Genomic DNA, 21,809 nt, shown 5'->3' with positions numbered 1-21,809 from the left:
TAGTTGTTCTTAGCTTGGTGGTATTAAATATTCTGAATGCTATAAATCCAAATATGCTCTTTAAACATTTTTGCAATCCCTGTTTTTCTTACTGTCAGCCAAAATGTTCTTATTCAATCATCAACATTAGAACACTGTTTCTTCATTTAGCAATATTTACTTTGATTTAGAATAGGGGAGCGCAACGTTTTGTAGCTGCGCTCCCCTGCCTTCTGCCCCTCGCTCTCGTGCCCCCCTTACCATGATTGCAGGTGTCAAATGATGGCATCACGTCACCCCGTTGCCATGGCGACAGACGTGTGACATCATGCCGCATGACACGGCGGCGTTTTTTGGCGCCGGGTTGCCATGACGACGCGTCACAGCAACTCTTCTGAATCCCAGTAAGTGAGTTGCAGAGGCCTCATGCGATCCCCCGGCATTTCATTTAAATGCCTTGGGGAAGAGCGTGGGGCCTTTGCAACCGCTGCTCGCCCCCCAAAAAATCCCACGCCCCCCACTTTAGAAGAACCTCTGTTCTGTCACTAACTATAGAATTAACTATGTTCCTTATCTTTTAAGACCAATCTCTATTGTATTGTCTTTTACTACTAACTTTTTAACTAACCTTTGATTCCAAACTCAAGACCATATACTATTCAACTCAGCCGGCATTAAACATACCAAGTGTCATACTAAATGGGATTGAATAAAACAAGATAGATTCTTAAGTGATTTAAAAAATTTCTACACCTGCCTGTCTTCACACTGATTTATCTTCTTATCTTTGCAGAGGCAGCTAATAATTGTCTAATATAATTTCTAACGTAATACTATATTACTTATTTTGAACTGGTTACATGTTGAATACATATGTACAGTATATAGACAATATAACATGTTTATTATTTATGCTTAAAATCCTCCTATCTTCACTAGGTGGCAATCAATGGATTTATGGTTTAAATGTGTTTCTTAAGTATGTGCTTTTTTTAACACTATATTTCTATGTGTTTTTTTATGCTGTGGTTTTTTTTCCAATGGTCAATAGCCCTATTAGGCACATTTGGCTAATAGGGCTATTGCCCATTAATGTAGTGTGGTTAATTATATTAAACAAAACATTTTCTTCCAGGTAAGAACTCCCTCTGTGCTAAATATGGATTATTTGAAAAAGTTTTAGAATCACAAACATGTAATTTATGGAAATAGGATAAATTAAGATAATGTATGTCAGTGGTAGACAAATTGTCCCTCGAGGGGGTCAATCTGGCCTATTATATATGGCTAAAATAAAAGATTACTTATAGGTGTAAGAATGCAATTTTGGAGAAAGAAATGTTCAGTTTGTGCATCTTTCTGTCAATATATATATTGCCAAGTCAGCTCAGCACAGTGTTTTTCCTCTGCAATATCTGTACATATATATGGAAGTATTTATATACTGTATATTGCCAATAGCACAGGCTCTGCGGGACTGCCTTGTGCAATCATTTTCAGCTACAAGAGATAATTTATTTTAATGAGTTGTACCAGTAAACAATAATTTATTTATGCATATCGTATAACCCATCAACCTTAACAATCTCTATAATTTCAATGTTTTACTGCATACTCTTCACTGAACATTATAATATATAATTTGATTAATATACTCTCCATAGGTTATTGAATTAGGTCCTATCCTCATTCACTAGAACAGGAATGCGCAAACTTCTTGAGCTGCGCCCCCCTGCCCGGGAGCCGCAGCGTTCGCGCCCCCCATCCCCTCTCCAATGACACAGCGTCAAATTACGTCGCGGGCCATGTGACGTCGTGTGACTCCACCGCGTCATTTGACGCATGTTGCCATGGTGAAGCGTGACTTCACATGACCCTGCAGCGTCGTTTGACCCCACATTGCAATGGCGACGCGTCGCCGAAGACACGGCAGAGAGTTGGTAAGTGTGTTACAGAAGCCTCACGCCTCCCCTGAGATTTAATTTAATTTAACTGCCATGGGGAAGACCGCGGGGCCTCTGTAACTGCCTTAACCCCACCTAGAACTTCTCCCATCCCCCCAGAAGGGCACGTCCCCCAGTTTGCGCACCGCTGCACTAGAACACTATAGTGAAGGATTTCAGTGCATACAATCGGGGCCTTTCTTGTACTATCATTCCTTTCATGTGTGAGGGCTGATTGTCCGTAATGTTCCATATATATTTTTCCCCCAGTGCACCACCTCGCATACATTATGAAGGTTGAGCGGGCACCACAGTTTGTTGCACTACATCTTTTTTTTTTACTTCTACAGTATAATTGAAGCAGGGATAGAAACTTAAAAAATGTAATTTGTTCAGGTTGCAGTATAAACATAGCCCCTGAGGAAGTTCATATTGGAACGAAACGCGTATAGCGGAATTTTGCTGAGCTTTGGGAGGACATTTGTTTGCTGCTGGAGGAGCTGAGATTTGGTTCCAGAATTTTCAACCCTGTAATTTTCATCTACTGCTGAAGCGGCCGTTTAAGCAGGATCAAGGGCTGATTGGAGGTGTAGCTATCCAGTTCCAGAGCTGCAACCCAGGGTGGTCTAAATACGCATCTCAAAGTTGCCTATGTAAGTGCATTACTTGGTGTTTTTGATATATAAAAGCAAGCTACACTATATTTGCTTTGTCTTTTCTATGTTCAATTCTCCTCACACTTTTCTTTTAACCCTCATGGAATTTGCAATGGATGTATCAAGTGTCAATCTAGATATCTTTCTGAGTTGGTTACTCTATATAACCCTACTGCCTGATTTACACGTGGAACATGAGTGGAACATGAGTGGAACATTCACAGAAACACCTACTCTTATTCAAATTGTGTATACTGTATTGCAGTATTGTTATTATTTTCTTTCTGCAGTATGTCCCTGGATGAAATCTGCGCCCTGAAATTTTCTGCTAAAAGTACAAACATATATTTTCTTAAAGACAAGTGATTCCATTTCAATGAGAATTTTATTTCCTGTTTTCATTTCCGTCTTTAATAGAAGTTCAGAACATATTTTACATATCAGTGTAAAACATTGTCAGTTTTAAGTCTACACAGTTGCGTAAAATGTCTCAACACCACCAAAACAAGAGTGCTCACCAAACTTTAACTGACAACAACAAATATGGTATGATAGTAATGGAGATTTTGCTGCTACCATTTTGGTTAATTCTATACAAAATTGACTAACCAGTCACACCATTCTTGTGCTATTAATACCTGTTTGTCTAATATTTGGAAAGTATCATGTCTATAGACCTTTCCTTATGAACTCCCCAAATCATAAGTGATATTTTTATTTGCTTCTGAACCCCCAAACACACCAAATTTTGTGGACAATCAATACATTTATAGTTGTGTTAATTGGCATAACTAATTTAAGAATTTCGATTTGAATGAGATACTCCAAAAATATCTTCTAACTGTACAGTATATAAAATGAGTTTTGTAAGCATTTACAACATGTAAGGAGCTACAGTAGGAATTCCAAGACTACGCAAAAGTCACAGTCACTATCACCATCATCTTTTAAGAAAAGTATGTAGGTATTAAACTTGTAAACAAAATATTATTTACAAATCAATGAAACTACCAAGTGGTATAAATAAAACTATAAAATACCAACAATACAGATGCAAATGTAAGTGTCGACTAATGCAAATGTAAGTGTCGACTAATGCAAATGTAAGTGTCGACATTTTGACTGAGTATTCATGTAATGTTCATGTTAATATTAAATATTTCATTTGACAGAATATTCACAAAGTTTTAATAAGCATGAGTTTTTACTGATAGCTGACAAATTAAAGAACTGTACTGATCATTTAATTTTGATTAAAAGTAGGTTAGGTGCAAGTGTGATACATGCATTGTTTTGCTGAAAATATAAAACTATTTTAATAATAATAATAATAATTTGGTGGTATTTTTTTTTAACAAAGTGTAAAGTTTAACCTCATCAAAAATTATTTTTTTCAATATAGAAAAAATACCCTACAATCTGTGTGAAGAATGTAACAACGTTTTATACCGATGTATTTTTAGTAACAATTTGTACCAGTGATATTTTTCCAAAGATACAAAAAGGGTAAATTACCACTGTACAAATACAAGTAAAATGTTGCATCTTCTTTTAAACCTTGATATACATGTTTTTCTTAGTTTAAAAATATGTAGAAACCATATAGACAGCAAACCTTGTCTCTAAGTGGTAGTAATTCAAGACTGTATACTGTGATTCAAAATCCATTGTTTTGTTCTTATAGTACTCCATCAATGATTGCTGTTTCAATGATATATCACATTCCTTGTGCATTAAAGTCCTATGTGAACATTTCTTTGGTAATAACACTGGTGTTCATTGCAATGTCCCATACTCAATATGATGTCCTTCTTCAGAGTTTTTTGTTTAACCTTGCTGCCTCTGTGGGAAAAAAAAGAAATAATTAAATACTAAAGTTTTAAGAGTCATTTTGCACCATTTGGCTGTGTGTAACATCAAAGTGTCACATTTAAAGTGTACAGTAGGTAGAGTTAATTTTGGAGTTATCATCTATGGATGTTTTCTTTCTATATCTTTAATCATGGATGCATTCTGAATATCTGGACTAACATTCTGATTACTTTCTTCAAACAGGTATGTTTATGCGAGATGAATTCTCCCATCATCAATTGCAACAGAACATACAATCTAATTAACTATTTGGTATGTTTCTGTAAGTTGATTAGGCAAACCCCTCCCTTAATTGTTAGTCAAATACATGTGATCAGAGTATTTAATACCATGTAACTTGGCTGTGAGCCATATGGCTGTGTGTAACATTAAAGTGCTACATTTAAAGTCTAGGTAGAGTTTATTTTGTAGGTGAAGATTAGAGGAAGATCTGGACTCTGCGCAAAAACTACAACTTTGTAACGGTGAGAACTTTAATTTCTAAATGCTGTGATTATTTGTACTCTTCCTATCGTCCAATAACTGGGAAGCCTCTGCTCCTGCATCTCACTATGCCTTCCCTTTTGCTTTTTCTGTTTACTGTTTCCTCACTCCTTCGTGAACATCTCTGTTCTCTCGAACTTTCCCCCTCCCCACTGTGCCATTATTTATACACCTATCTCCCAGCAACTTCTTTATGCCTCAATAAAAAGCACCAACATAGATACTGGGGATCTTCCCTAAGCCTGAACCCAGACATACACATCTGTTCCCACCCATGACTCCCTGCCATCTCTTCCTCTGTAAATGGTGTTAACCTTCTGATTTAATACTGACTAACCTTAAAACTCACCCCACAAATCCAAGCATCCCAATAGCCTGCACTCATGCTATTGTCCCACAGTCACTCCTACCACCCATTGTTTCCAAGCACTGCCATCTACTGTACTTCTCTCCTCACCTGCTGTCTCTGTGTCTCCCATCATACCACTTTGATTATAAGCTCTTCGGGGCAGGGATTTATTTTCCTGTTGTCTGATTTTGCTACACTTATTGTATTATTATAATTCCCCGTACTGTATTCTTTGTGAAGCGCTGAGTACACTTTTGGCACTATATAAATAAAGACATACAATACCACCCGTTTCTGTGGTTTAAAAATGTAAATACTTCCATGTTAAAAATGTGTAGAGGTCGAAGGCATTATTACTCCAGTTAAAGCGATGTGTTAATGCTACCACGTTATTATAGCCAGATTTACTGTGATCACAATTGCAAACAATGTTAATACTTGCATTATCTCTGTACCGTGAGCGTTATTTACTGTGTTATGTCTTGCATCATTCCGCGTTGTGACACCAAGAAGTACATTGATAAAACCACACAAGAAGTTTTGTAATTTGAACTATTCTTTCCATTTATACGTAATAGCTCTGGGTTATGTTAAAAGTTCCGTAGTTTTGATTCTGTTTTGGATTATGGGGAAAATGTAAATTTGATGAAAAAAATCATAACGTTATCTAATATGCAGTGTTTTTTTTATTCATATGAAAGTATCTACACTACCGACACACTTTATTAAAGTGTGGCCGGTACCGCAAGCCGGGATATTTCCCGGCTTGCTTGTGGCTGCCCCTCGGCGTGCCGCGCGTCATAGACGCGCGTTCACGCGTCTTCGGGAGCCTGCGCCCCCTGCACGCGCGTCCAGGGCTCCCCGAGGGAGCCCTGGTGTCCCGCGATCTGCGGGACGGCGGCAGGGGGTTCCGGGGGACCCGGCGGACCCGGTAGCGTTAGGGAGAGCGCCCCGATCGGAGGGCGCTCTTCTGCTGCTTCGGCGTGCGCCCGTCACACTCGGGCGCGCGCCAGGCTACTGCTGCGGCCAAGAACGGGCAAATGCTCGAATAAACTTGGCCGCAGCAGTATGTCATTTACAATCTATTTAGCATAAATTATAATGGTAAAAATGTTGTAGTTTATTTTAAAAATTATAATAAAATTAAGTGAATACAGTGAGTAATTATTGGTCCAATCAGCAACAAGGATCGCAGACTTGTTTTATGAATTATGGTTCCTCTTTCTCATCTTGATCGGCATTGCTGCCAGTATTGTTGTGACCGTAACAAACTCATCCCGCTGGAATCAACCGCAACATTTTCCTTTTCATCAAAGATTCTGTAGTTCATTTGAATAAATACCAGCTTCTCAATATTTTGTAGCCTCCTCCGATTGTCTCTAACAATGCTGCCTGCTGTGCTAAATATTCTTTTACAGTAGGCACTAAAGGGTGGACAGCTTAAGTAAACTGTAGTTAGTCTCTTTTAAGGGCTCCAGATACTGTAGTTCTCTCTCTCAGTATATAAAACGGGCTGACCCTGATGCTAACTTTTGTTATCATTGAAATAATCATTCACCATTCTACGGTAAATAAAAATACCACTTGTGGTCTTTTCCCATTATCGCTTCCCAAACAGCGCTTCCACTGCAGGCAGGGATTCTGGGTAATGACACGCAAATGAGCAGAGTGTCACTCTTTACTTCTCATCAATTTTAACATGGACCCCGTATAAATGTATGTCTGCTGGATTACACATCTTTTCAGCACAGCCTGGATTAAAACAAGTGCAAGCCAGTAAACCTTCTAACAGATAGCTATTTTGACCTTTTTAGTCTCATCAGTGTGAATATGGTTGCTGGCTATGCAACGTGAAGCTAGAAACATAGCTTCAAGATCATTTGGCATATTCTTAAAGACTGACTAGATACCTTTTTCTGTATCTGTTACATCAGTGTTATATTTTCATTTTTTATTTGTTTGTTGTTGAGTGGAACTAATACTGAAAATACTATTACTAAGCAGGAGATGCAGCAGTTTCAGCAGCAGAAGCTAAGGTACAATAGGTTACATGATATGACATTTGAGCTGACATCGTGGCAACAAGGCACTATTTGCAGGCTTACATATGTGGCGTGGAAGGGAAAAGGCAATTTTGGCTTAAAGACATAAACACATATAAGGAGACAAAGAGTCCTCCTAAAAAGATCCTCATTAGCTGCACACAAAGCTCGGAATATTTAGCAGGGTTTGAATACCAACTGTATGAGTGATTCAAGTAGCTGTAAGGTACAGGTAAGCAATCGCTCCCAGCACTGTGGGAGGGCAATTGCCACTAAAAGCCATGTGGCAAAAATAATAAATACTTTATTGATTAATCAAAGTGACATATAACATATAGCGCATACTCTAAACTATCATAAAAACAATTAAAACATATATGTAACGGGTGACAACCAATCTAGGGATGACCATGGTACAGCCTGCACTGTATGACTTACCACCCAGAGTAGAGACAGGATAGATATTTGTATTGTGATACTAATTCATTGATTTTGTCTCACTCATCACGATCTATCCACCTGTTTAGGGATCTATTTGTAGATCAAGTTGGAATTATCCATGGTCATCCCTAGATCCTGCTAAATATTCCAAGCTTTGTGTGCAGCTAATGAGGATCTTTTTAGGAGGACTCTTTGTTTCCTTATATGTGTTTATGTCTGTTAGCATTATCCTCTTTGCACCAGCAGGAAATATATAAAAAAATAAGAATTGTTTTATGATTATATTTGAACTATGGTGAGTGGTATATCACAAGTTATGTATACAATTTTGGCTTAAACCAAGAATCAAATATAGTCTTTGGACCCCTGTTCTTTTTTGCCAAGTACCAAATATGCGTGCAAAAATGTCTGCTCAGATTTCAATATGGTATGAATCTTTGAGCCCTCATTAATCACCGAATATATATTATAAATGGTATCTGGAACTAGAACCATTTTTTAAAAATAATATTCCCTCTGTCTTTTCAGAAGTGTATTGAGGTGCGTGACATGACTCAGACTGGTATCTTCTGAACGCCCTTCCTGTGTTGCTATTTCAAATTATTTAAGTAGTTCACACAAAAGTGCAATTATTTTTCCAGTGTGCTGGAGTAAAATACAATCCCTCCTTTCCCTATTAAGTTGGATGCTGTGTAGCTGCTGATGCAGCAAACAGCTTTTTGCTGTTCCTGAAATCACTGAACAGCAGAATATACTTTTGTTGCAGCTCTTGCTGTTTTCTGCCTTCTGTTGCCGAATGCTGAAAAGGACCGGAGATTTTACGATAGCCAACTTCTAGTGTACAGGACTATCATGTTTCTAACCATTCTGAAACAAAGAATGTTTGCATAATCTCCTAGTCATAGTGCACAAGCAATTTTTGCACTATTATCAGAAATTACCAAGGCCTGAGGAGCACCCACGTGGTGTCAGCCACTTTGCAATAAAATTGTTCAGTTTATCTGAACGATTGAAACCAGTATGCTTCCTAGTTATGCCAGTTCTCAAGACCCCCACCCCTTAACCAGGTCATGTTTTAAGGATATCCCTACTTCAGCGCAGGTGGCTAAATCAAAAAGCCTGCCTCAGTCAAAGACTGAACCACATGTGCAGAAGAAGGGATATCAAGAAAACCTGACCTGTTTAAGACTAGAGCTGAGAACCCCTGTAGTAATACATTAAGCAGGTTGTCTGTGAATGTCCTCTTTCAACCCCTTGAAACAAGACAGAGGGAACAATGATTATGGAAATGCTATTGCTGAAGCTACAATTGATGAAGAGAAAGAAACCCAGAGGGTCATCACTGTCATGTTGTCCTTGGTTTGACCATTATCACTTGTCCACATATCCATACTGAGGGCTAGAGCTTCAGAAGTCCGTAAAATATTTTTATTGCTGTGTTACCACCATTTACACCCATAACGCTTATCCACAAAGGTGATTTGGTTTACGATGGCCTCGCGTTAAGGTAAAAAATATCACATCAATACATTTTAACGGATGTCTGGCTTACTCATGTGTAAATCATATGGTAATGAGCCATTTACCTAACAACGCAGATTCTCAAACCGCTGTTAATGTTAGTGCATAGAAATAACGCTGTGATAATTTGGTCAAACTAAAACCCGATTCAATATACAGTGTAAAGAGATATTTTTTTTGCATCAGAGTACTTAATAATTTAAATAATAGCATGCAGAGCTTTCAAACCCACATGGGATTGTTCTCCAAGTGTACTATAGCAGCAGTGTTAGGCTAAGGCCCCGCTCCCTCAGTCAGCGCGCCCGCACTGCAGACAGGTGGCGCGCTGACAGGCACAGACCGCGATATGCGGTCTGTAGGGAGCCGGGAGCCGGGGCGGGAGTGGGAGGGGGGCGTGGTTTGAGCGGAGGGACCCACTACTCCCCCCCCCTCCCTCCACGGGCTCGGTCTCCCGGGCTGCAGGAGGGAGCTGCTGCGGGCTGCTGGAAGGTAAGCAGCTCCCGCTCCCTCCACCTTCCCCCACAAATGCCCTCCTCACACACGCTGATACACACACACATACACCACCCCCTACCTTGTGTAGGAAGCTGTCTGACAGCTCCCGCTACCGCCGTTGATAGGCTCATCAGCGCACCACGTGACGCGTCACCGCTCGGGATCACAATTTTCTTGCATCCCCTGGCGGCTGACGCGTCACAGCGCGTAGTGAGCCGTACAGCGAGGGGGGACGTGGGCCGGCTCAGAAGGATTCCCCTGCTGGTGGGGAATGCTCACGTGGCCGCCCCTGCCGCCAGGCGCAGCTGGTCCCAGCCCTTAGACGGAAACATATACGTTCTGTAGTGATGGGGAGGAGATAAAATGTTGTATAACGTCTTCAAGTGGAGTGGTGATTAGAATAGGATAAATTAGCGGGAGATAAGTATAATACTGTAAGTGTGAGAGGTGGATGAATACAGTAGCAGAGCTGTGAAGATTTATCTGGCGGTTTTGCTCACATCTTCTGGAAAGTTTGCTTGTGTAGCGCTCCAGAAGTTGAATACTTTTGAATTTAATTCTGAAATCAAAAAAATTTGAGAATGTATATTGTTAAGTTCGACAGTGTGTGGTGTGTGTCCCGATTGGGAAAAGTGTTGTGTTCTGGTCTTGATGTCCATATGGTGAATATGTAGTGATTCATCTTGGTCTGAAGGATCACTTGGTTTCACCAACATAGGTCATATTGGTCAATTTTCTACAAGATACACCACAATGGTGAATTTGCAGGTGAGTGATCCTTGTACAGATGTAGCAAAGGTTATTTTGCACCCACTGAGGCAGGGGTGTCCAACTCCCTTCATATGATGGGCCTGATCAGAATTCATCGTAGTTCATTCAGGCCATAAATTATCAAAATATCCCCAACATGCTCCCCTCCTCACCAGCTTCTCCCCACATGCTCCCCTCCTCACCAGTTTCTCCCCCACAGGCTCTCCTCCTCTCCAGCTTCTCCCCCACATGGTCCCTTCCAACAGCTTCTCTCCCAGATGCTCCCTTCCTCCAGCTTCTCCCCCTCATACCCCACACTCTCCAGCTTTTCCCCCACATGCTCCCCTCTTCACCAGCTTCTCTCCCACATACTTCCCTCTTTCATAAACTCCCCTCCGCATGTGCTTCTACCTCATGCTCCCTTTTTCTTCAGCTTTTCCCCTACAAACTTCTCACCTGCATCTCCTTTAGATGACTCTCTCCTAACCTGCTTCTCCTCTAGATGTTCTCTCCTTTGTCCCTCTCTCTCTCTTACACTCTCCCCCCTCACTCTCTTACTCTATCCTACCCTCAATCTCCCTTACACTCCCACTCCCTTATACTCTCCTATGTATTTCACACTTTCCCCTCCTATCTCTCTTACTCTCTCCCACTCACCTCTCCTATACACACCCTCTCCACTCACACTCACCCCCTCCTTTCTCACTCACACTTCCCCCTTTCTCAGACTCTCTCCTTCTCTCTTGCTCTTTCCCTCCCCTCCCTCTCTCCCCTCCCCTCCATTTATTCCTCTCCCACTCCTCCCCCTCACTCCCCTCTCTTACTCTCCCATTCCCCTCATTCTAGCACTCTCTCCCCCATTCACTCACTCTCTCCCTCCACTCTATCTCTTATACTTCTCCTTCTCTTACACTCCCCCTCCCCTCACTATCTTAATCCTTCCCCCTCCCCTCTCTATTTTCCACTCTCCCTCTTCCCTCTCACACTCACTTCCTCCCCTCTCTCTTGCAATTTAACCCCTCTTTTTCTCTCCCCTTCTCTCTCTTACTCTCTCCCTCCCTTTCTCCCGCTCCCACATTAACCCCCTCTCTTACTCACCTCCTATCCTTATTTCCCCTGTCACTTTCTCATTCTCGTCCTCACTCTCCCTCTCTACTCCTCCCTCTCTTACACTCTTTCCTTCCCTCCCCCTCTCTCTCACACTCTTCTCCCTCTCTCTCTCTCTCTCTCTAATACTCTGCACATCTCTCTCTCTCCCCCTCTCTCTCTCCCACTCTCCCCTTCCCCTCTCTCTCTTAATTTGTTTTTTAAACAATTTTATTTGACAGGGAAAAATAATAGATGCCCACAGAAACAGGTCCGAAGCCACTTGTCCTGCCAACCACACTGCCCCTCACTTACGCTGCCTATCATCTCCCATCCCTTATACCTCTTTCCCCCACGCCTCCTATCACCTCACCTCAATTTCTGGCAAGGGCTGACTGTGGGGGCTGGAACGCCACTTTTGCTGCCCCCCAGAAGATGTTGCCCCATGCTGTGCTCCCCGTCACATCCCACAGGCCGAATGTTTGACGCCTCCTTGGCATTATGGTAGAATATTCTATGCAATTCCGAATTATCACTGCCACCACATCCAATGAAAACTCTTTAAATATTCTCCATTTAAAATGTGTTATTTTATCAGCGGACGCAATGAAGTTTGATACATCTGTATATTTGTCTTATTCTTGTGAGCTGTGATCTATCGATATCTTTTTGAATATTTTGAATTTCTTTTGATTTAAATGGCTTTGTTTTCGTCGTTTCTGTATTCTGATTAAATGCCAATCTGTTTCTGATCAGCATGTTGGAGAGTTTGGGAGGCTGCTTTAGGCTATCATGTTTGGCTCTGGGAAAATAGTTTTCAGGCTTCATCCTCAGAGAACATGTGTTGTAGATCGTTGGTGATAAAGTTTAGTTCTTTAAGAATGGAGTTGTAAGTTATTAGTTATCCGTTCAGATTTTCCTGTCTGTATTGTAGTAACCTTTCTCTTGGGAACTGTATGGATCACTCCATTTCTTTGTCTATTTGGCACGGCCTTGTTCCATGACGGCATTACAAAGTGATTTGAGGTGTTTGTCCCTTGTGCTGGTGTGAGAGCAGATTTTGTGGTATCTGAGGGTCTGTCTGAAAATTACAGATTTTGGTGTGGTTGTGATGTAAGCTGGTTTTATATAAATATATAGGGTGGTGTGATTTCTTTAGATTGCTGTTTCAATGTACCCATGTTATTTTATGGTAGTTGTAGTTTCCAAAACATTATCAATATTCCAATGTCAGTTTTATAGAGTGCTGGAAGCTGTTGGAGTCCTTGTGGAATTGTCTGATTATTCACCTTTTGTTCTGAAGATAAATATGTCATGTACTATGCAGTATGTATCTGAGGTACATCAGGGGCTTATACTGTTGTTCTTTTAGAAAGTCCTCCTCTAGGCTGACCATAATAAGGCTGGCATATTATAATGACATGCGGGTGCCCATGGCAGTACCCATTATTTGCAGAAGGTGTCTGTCACCAAAAGAGAAATTATTGGGAGAATAAATTAAGTCATTGACTGTATTGTTTATGGATGATCTGTGTGTGAGAGCTTTTTGTAGGAATCTCTGGCAGACAGCAACACCATCTTTGTGAGGGATGTTAGTGTATACAGTAATGTGTAGTGCATGGTGTTAATGATAGCATTGAGGGTAGTTGGTTGATAGATTGTTGTTTCCTTAGAGATTTGTAGTGTCTTGGATAAAGTGTTTGGTTATCATAACCACAGATTTTAGAATAGTTTCAATGAGTGAAATATTTTCTTTATAAAATGAGTCGGCCAAGGTTGCCAGGTTTGTGGATTTTGGGAAGCATGTAGAAATTTCCTGGGGATGGATAGTCTTGGATACATTTCTTCAGTTGTTGTTGGTTGTTTTGGGGATCAGATAGAATAAAGAGTTCTAATTCCTTTCTACTGTATAGTCTGCAGTTCCATGGGAAGTTCTTGATGGTATGCAGTGTCCATGAGTTCTGTGTGCTTCCTTTATGAAGTCTGCAATATTCATGCCTGCAGCAGGTTTGATATTGATCTCTGGATTCTTTTAGTGTATTTTTATGACTTTGGTTTCTAATGGTGAGAGATTGTGTGGGAGTTTTGTTGAGTATCTGGGATTTGACTCATTTCCTGACAAGTGATATAGATAAAGTTGTTATATAAATGTAGCCATGCTGTAAAATGGCTAACAGTCATCTCTCCTACTGACAGTAAGGCCTGGTAAGTTGTGGGCATGCCAGTAGTAATCATGGAGGTTTGCCCTCACACCCTGGTGAGGTGCCCTATGTGTGGATGGGAGTGGCTACATACTCTGAGTCCACCCTTAGTGACATCAGAGATGTGCCCGCCCCCTGACGATATAAGGCACAGCACTGCTCAAAAGTTAGGTTCGGTTCTGCAATGTTATGCAAGGAGTAAAAGTAGTTGGTGTAGTGATGAGACTGTGACCAGGGACCTGGCACAGGAAAGACATCCCTGCTGGGATAGGGAATCCCCAAATCAAAGACAGAGATATACCTTTCATAGGGAAGCAGCTGAATAATTATGTGTGGCTAGAAGATCACTGTGAGGGGCAGTTAGCCCACAACCGTCAATAAAGATGTTCCTGATTAAAGATACTCTCATGTGTAAGTGTGGAGTCATTACACCGAGAGGGGCATCACGGAGGAGTTTCTCACCAGGACCATCCCCAAGCGACAGAAGGGATCCTGATGAGGTGGAGGCGCTGTACTGGATATAGGTAGGACTCAGCACACTACCTCAGCTGCCTGTCTGGGTTGGCAAATCCCCACACACCATCATGCGGGAGACTCAGGAGTCCTGTTGCCAACAGGTGCACCACCAGACATCACACTATAATGGGGACTGGTTAGACCACAGGGGCCAATATGAGATTGGGTGGGTCAGGCCAGTTCAGAAAACCCGTTACATATATATAATGATTAAGACATTTTATTATTTGTATACTCTTCTCTCTCTCCCTCCTCCGCTGGGTTTCTCTTTGCCCCCAGTGTCTCTTTCTACATGCACCATCTCTACCACCCTCACTTTGCTTGCCGACACAAAATATTGGCAAATGAAGGAAAGTGTGCAGGAAAAGCTGTGAGAATGCTTGTTCTTAAAGTGTTCCCTTACAAGCCCCAGCATCAAGTTGAAAACAGGGCTTTGATTAGTTTCTGGTTCAGACTTCGGCATGCAGGGCCAAACCAGTAGAGTTCAGAGGGCTTGGATTTTGTTCCCTCAAACTTGACCAACTTTAATTAGCTCCTGTTTGGTGTCCTTTTGAAATCAATGTCTAGGCTATATTCCATGATTTTATTTGCATTTTAAATCTGTTCATTGGACCTACATGATAAAATAGTACACCTATGAGCTGGATAAAGGTAGGTCGACATCATCTACAATACATACATATATAATATATTTTTATTACCTGCAATCTCTGTCCACATGTTACTCCAGTATATCCAGGACGACATGCGCATACATTAGGCAACACACATCTGCCTCCATATAAACACTTGTGATTGCAGACAGCTGAAAAACACAAGACATTTCCAACCATGTATACTATGTATAACAATAAATTTATAAATAAATAAAAAGAAGTCTTCTTTCTCAGATAATGTGATAATAATGTACTTAATGTTAAAAAAACTGTCTCACAAAAACAGGGAAACATCAGTCATACTGTTTCACTTACGTGTCTGGCATTGAGTCCCTTCCCACTCTGGTGGACATTGACATGTGTCTGATCCTATGCACTCGCCCCTATTCTTACATTTTTGAAGACATATCGCTGTTGAAACAATGAATTAGAAAAATAAACATATTGTTATAAATTCACAATCCGACTTGCTTCTGCTGATGGGGAATAAATTATATGGTATAAATTCAACGTGTATCTGGTACTTTAATCATGGCATTATGACCTTTGGCAATTACTGTATCAGGTCTGAAAAAAAGATGTATCCAAAAATGTGATGTTGAGGGACACAATTGACACCATGCCTCCCATCACAATAGCTGCTAAGTACATGCTTGAAGTCTCTTATCTGTTTCTGACATTGCAAGCAGCTGGTTTTATAGTCTGCATTTCAAAGGTCTCCTATCTCCTAATCTGATAAATACTTTCAGTGTATGTTGGAATGCCATAGGTAATATATTTAAAGACAGTACTACTTATAACATCTATTCAACAATCTATTTTCACCCACACTAAAACTGAAGTAACGTTTGAACAAAGATTGTCGATCACATGTTATTGTTACCCTTTCACTTCACAGTATAAAAGCAAACCCACTCAACATCAAAGACAATACTAAGATTTCCAAATAATTAAGTATTGACATTTCCCACCCCCCCCCCCCTTCTCCCCTTTGATATCTACCGAAAAGACTTGAAAATGTATGCTATTGATATAACCAGTAATGTGCTTTGGAATTGGAAGCCACCATATCAATGCTCTATAAATGCAAACTATAATTTAATATTTGTATTATACAAATGGTATTGTACAAGAACTATGTAAATCACATTCTTATTCTGCTATAAACAAATTAGCAAGAACATTTTCTGCACCTTACTGTAATTATATCCCCTTGAATATCAATGTATGGTGAAGAACTTCACTGAGATTTAAGATGCCCAGAACCTGCTTATTTTAGGACAGTGCAGCCCTTTGAAGTAACTATTTCTTCCTTATGTATATACTGTAAGCATAAACTTGAGTAGTCGTCCACACATTATTTTAGTAATACATTTCTTACGTGTGTTGCATCGTTTTCCTGTCCATCCAGATGGGCAAGAACAAATATTGGCTCCCACACATTTTCCTCCATTCATACACATTGGTTCACAAACACCTGAATGTAAAATACACAGCTTTTTGAGAATCATGTTTTTAACACCATAACATAACTTTATAATTCAGTAATAACTTTTATAGAAACCACCTGACTGCAATGCTAAAAAGTGAAATAAATGATGGAGGTTTCTCTATTGTAGAAAAATTGTTAATATACATTTAACTATATATTCAGCTCCAAAAAAGTGACTACGTTTAGGGGTCATTTTGCTTTTCTACCCACCAAAATGTCAACACTTTTTGTATCACTTTACCCTTGATATGAGTTGATGATTACAAACTGTATCAGGAGGTACAAATAATGATAAGAGGATTGATCAAGTTCTCTATCCTTAATTCTTCTATTACGGTTGCAATGAAAAATCTGTGAGGTCTGAAATGGAGTAAAACTAAATCACCTGCGTGTAAGAAATTTGATTTATTTTCAAAGAATTCTGTATTTGTGTCCTATTTATTAAACTATGATAAGTGCATTTCTGCAATCTGCAAATATTGCATGCAAATTAGGCAAACCGGCAAACTGACATTCATTAAGCTGCGAGTTTGCAGATCACCTGGAAATCACTGCAAGAAATATACCGCTTCTACTGGAAAGGAGAGGACCTATTGACTTATATACCTCCAAATAAATTAATATATACTCTACTCAGTGAGACTAAACACGCCTGAGAGAAATACAGATGCAGCGGCCGTTATTCGAACATTTCTCGAAATTGATTTCGAGATTTGCCCGAGATTCTCTCTAAATGTAGCACAGCAGAGTAATGGCCCATCGTATTAACACAGCAGAGTAATGGCCCATCGTATTAACACAGCAGTGGTTCCTGCTGTGTTAATCCTACCGGGGTCTGTCTGTCTGTAAGAGGCTGAATCAGTCACTCTACAACACGCCTATTACAGGCGATCGCAGCGGTTTTATTAAATTTTAAGCATTACAGTAATGTAGCAGGGGTCTCCGGAACTGAACCGCATTGATTTCAGGTCCTGTGATCCCTTACTTCCCGAGATACAGGCCCCGTTATGGGGTGCCGGTATCCCCGCCATGTAAAAATCCTGTGGGTCACGGGACCGAGGGATTTTCACATTGAAAGAGATACTGGCACCCCATACCAGGGCCTGTATCTCAGAAAGTAGGGAGTCCCGAGGCTGAAATCAACTTTGTTCAGCTCAGGAGACCCCCTGCTCACACACGAAGTTTCAAACCCCCCCCCCCCAATAAAAAAATCATTACCTTAGCGGATAGCTGCTAAGGTACTGAAGCTGCTTACATTTTATTTGTATTCATAGTGTGCGTGAACAGGGGGTCTCCTGAGCTGAACAAAGTTGATTTCAGCCTCTTGGACCCCCTACTTCCCGAGTTACAGGCCCTGGTATGGAGTGCCGGTATCCCCGCTATGTTCAAATCTATGTGGGATCTAAATAAAGCAGAGGGATACCGGCACCCCATACCGGGCCTGTATCTCGGGAAGTAGGGAGTCCCCGAGGCTGAAATCAACTTTGTTCAGCTCAGGAGACCACCTTAGCGAACCGCCAAGGTAATGAAGGGGTTAAGGCAGACTACCAGGTTTATTGGGTGCAGAGGGGATGACAGAAGAGGGTAATACAGCCAGGATGGTTGGTTAGGCCTCTCGGGTGGGCATTGGGGGGGGTTAACCCCTTCATTACCTTAGCGGTTGTAACCGCTATGGTAATGAAAGGGTTAACCCTTCCCACTACATACCGAGGCCTGACCACCCACCCTGTGGCAACTACCCCCTTCACTCAATCCCTCTACCCACAATAAACATTAAAATACCTACTACCAGATATAAATAATAGTGCATTTGCCCATTTAAAATAAAATATACAGTAAATCAGCAGCATAAATTAAATTAAACTGGTACTTACCCCTGCCAGGATGAAGGCTGTCCTCATCCTCATGACCGTCCTTGTCCTCCGTGGGCATCAACAGCAACAGCATAATAAAACAAATTGACTGGCATGGTGGCACTCCCATGCTCTGTGGGCATGAGTGCCACTATGCCAGGCAACATGCATCCTGCCAATCTACAAAACAAGCCACTAATTAAATACACATTCAATTTTAATCTTAAAATGCCACACCAAAAAATTGACTGGCATGGTGGTACTCCCATGCAATGGGCAATCTGCAAAAAATAAAAACCTGCATTAAATAAAACCAACATTGCTTTTCCTGAAAAAAAAGGGCAAAAAACCTATTGAATCATATGGTGGCACAACCATGCCGTGTTGGCATGAGATGCCTCTATGTCATGCAATGGGGAACCTAAAAAAAATAAAAACATGCATTAAATAAAACCAACATTGATTTTCCGGTAAAAAAAAAAAAGGCCAAAAACCCATTGAATGGCATGGTGGCACACACATGCCCTGTGCGCATGAGATTGCAATGCAATGGGGAACCGAAAAAAAAAACAACATTAAAAAACAAAATCCATCTTTTTCTTACTTTTTGATGTCTTCATCCTACGAATCCGACTCCAACAGCAGCAGCAGCAGCAGCAGCAGCAGCAGCAGCAGCAGCAGCAGCAGCAGCAGCAGCAGCAGCAACTCCATGTCCATGATGCAATGATCCTCAACAGCCACAGTCCACAGGTAAAAAAATCTTTAAGTCTTTTCTTTCTTTTCTTTATCTTTATTTTGTAATCCATTTTGGGGTCCTCTTTATCTTCATCCATACTTGTAATCCACTTGTGGGGTCATCCTATTGGTTCTAGTAAACCATGTGGTGTCAGCCATTGGCATCACATGGTTTACTAGAACCAATAGGATGACACCCCAATCCTTTTGGTTTTAGTAAACCATGTGATGCCAGGCATTCTGGGTTCTGTGATGTCATCTTAGAGGGAAAAGAAGCTGAGCCTTTCTGATTAGCCTTTTGATGACGTCAACTAAAAAAAAAAGGCACACGGTTATCCCAGTCAATTAAAGGCGTGGGAACCATTCCCTCTCAAATGTGACGTCACAGGCCTACGAAAGCCTGTGAAGTCTCATTTGATGCCACGGAGCTGATGGAGCAACACCCCCCTATTGGATTAACAGATGAAGAAGATAAAGAGGAGATGATGAAGAAGATAAAGAAGAACCACGAGTGGATTACAACATAGATGAAGATAAAGAAGACCCCAAAATGGATTACAAAGTAAAGATGAAGAAAAGAAAGAAAAGATTTAGATTTTTTTTACCTGTGGACCATGGCTGTTGAGGATCATTGCGTTGTGGACCTGGAGTTGCTGCTGCTGGTGGTGTTGCTGTTGGAGTCGGATTCAGGAGGATGAAGAAATAAAAAAGTAAGAAAAAGTTGGATTTTGTTTTTTTTTAATGTTGTATTTTTTTTTTTAGGTTCCCCAGGGCGCCACCATCTTGGTTGTGATAGTGCATGCGCAAGACGCCGCGCATGCACAGTATAGGCACACAAAGTGGCCATTAGATAAAATAGACTCCGTAAAGGACTACAACCCCCTGCAGCCTTAGGGGCTGTAATCACATGGGCATGAACAGCCAATAGGGCTGCAGCTTCTCCAGCTGGAAGATATTAATACTTTTGGCGTGTCTGCCCCACGCCAGTCGGAGCTGGGACAAGGAAGGGGTAAGTTATGTGTGGGTCCTGTTATGTGTGGGCACCTGCACAAGGCCAGATACCCCTATTTGGCCCCAGCTAGGCCCCCTACTCCCCTCAGCTCGTGGTTGCTGCAGGGACAGGCCCACAGATAGGGACACTGCCCCTGTAGTATTAAAGTGAGATACACAGCCAGGACGCGGCTGCATCCTGGGATCAGGTGCTCTTGGACCAGACATCCATCTACTACAGAGACTATCAAAGGTGGTACAATCCACGCGGGACCCACCCAACGTAGAGGTGGAAGCTTTGCGGTTTATCAACGGATCCGTGGTGGTGGATCACCCGGCAGGTACCCAATGCAACATGTGCACCAACAAACACGTTAGTGGGCAGCGCTGTACCACACATTGGGTGGGGTATTACCTTGTGGACACCAGGGTGGTGGGTGCCTAAGGGCCCCTAAGGTACTTTGGGGGACTGTGACTCCAGGGTATGGAAATGGCATATTGGAGGGTAAGGCCATGGGTGGCCTGGTTGGTGGGACTGCATATGTTCCTTATGTTGCCTGCAGTAAAACTGTTATCTTCTTATTACTAAGTGTGTGTTTTATTGCATGCTGGTCCTGTAATGGGGTTATTCTACATATAGAATTTTGTACACGTGGAGGCGCTACCGAGCTTCGATCCAAGTACACCCCAGGCTCCCAGCAGCAGAGGCTCAGGCCTCCTGTGAGCCACAGGTATTGCACCCCACACACACCATAGTCACAAATCTCCCAGGGGGTGGGGGAAAATGTGCTACACATGTTTTTTTACATTTTTTTAGGTTCCCCATTGCATGGCATAGTGGCATCTCATGCTCACAGGGCATGGGTGTGCCAACATGCCATTCATGGTTTTTTTTGGCCTTTTTTCCTTGTAATTGCAGCGTGGTTTTATTTAATGCATGTTTTTATATTTTTTCAGGTTCCCAATGCATGGCATAGTGGCAGCTCATGCCCATAGGGCATGGGAGTGCCACAATGCCAGTCAATATTTTGGGGAGCATTTTAAGATTAAAATGTAATGTGTGTTTCATTAGTGGTTTGTTTGGAAGGTTGGCAGGATGCATGTTGCCTGGCATAGTGGGCGCTCATGCCCATAGGGCATGGGAGTGCCACCATGCCAGTCAATTTTTTGGGTGTGGCATTTTAAGATTACAATTGAATGTGTGTTTTATTAGTGGTTTGTTTGGAAGGTTGGCAGGATGCATGTTGCCTGGCATAGTGGCAGCTCATGCCCACAGGGCATGGGAGTGCCACCATGCCAGTCAATTTTTTTTAATGTTCTGATGCTGTTGATGCCCACGGAGGATAAGGACGATCAGGAGGATAAGGACGGTCGTGAGGATAACGACAGCCTTCATCCTGGCAGGGATAATTGCCAGTTTAATTTACTTGATGCTGCTGATTTACTGTATGTTTTATTTTAAATGGGATAATGCACTCTTATCCATATCTGTATAATAGTAATTTTGCCCATTACTGTACTGTATGTGTTAGGGGGGTGTTGGGGGTACAGGTGTGGGTTGTGTATTGGCACAGTAAGTAGTAGGTATTTTAATGTTTATTGTGGGTAGAGGGATTGAGTGAAGGGGGTAGTTGCCACGGGGTGGGTGGTCAGGCCTCGGTGTGTAGTGGGAAGGGTTAACCTTTTCATTACCTTAGCGTTTTACTATCGCTAAGGTAATGAAGTTGTTAACCTCTCCCAATGCCCACC

The 21,809-nt window shown here is 41.5% G+C and overlaps 1 protein-coding gene across 1 annotated transcript in view; it reads right to left on the bottom strand.

Annotated features, from left to right (window-relative positions):
• Positions 1–2,973: 2,973 nt before the first annotated feature.
• VWDE (von Willebrand factor D and EGF domains) overlaps positions 2,974–21,809 on the bottom strand; it is a 132,090-nt gene continuing 113,254 nt past the window's right edge. Inside the window, exons 28-31 of the mRNA XM_075587233.1 lie at positions 16,372–16,467; positions 15,306–15,401; positions 15,036–15,139; positions 2,974–4,420 (exon numbers count right to left, since the gene is read on the bottom strand). Coding sequence (XP_075443348.1) covers positions 4,406–4,420; positions 15,036–15,139; positions 15,306–15,401; positions 16,372–16,467 — 311 coding nt within the window. The 3' untranslated portion in view covers positions 2,974–4,405. The remainder of the gene's footprint in view (positions 4,421–15,035; positions 15,140–15,305; positions 15,402–16,371; positions 16,468–21,809) is intronic.

This window comes from Ascaphus truei, chromosome 2 (assembly GCF_040206685.1).
Source record: "Ascaphus truei isolate aAscTru1 chromosome 2, aAscTru1.hap1, whole genome shotgun sequence".
Taxonomy (NCBI): domain Eukaryota; kingdom Metazoa; phylum Chordata; class Amphibia; order Anura; family Ascaphidae; genus Ascaphus; species Ascaphus truei.
Note: the sequence above shows the minus strand (reverse complement) of the source record. Positions and strands in the feature narration are given on the sequence as shown.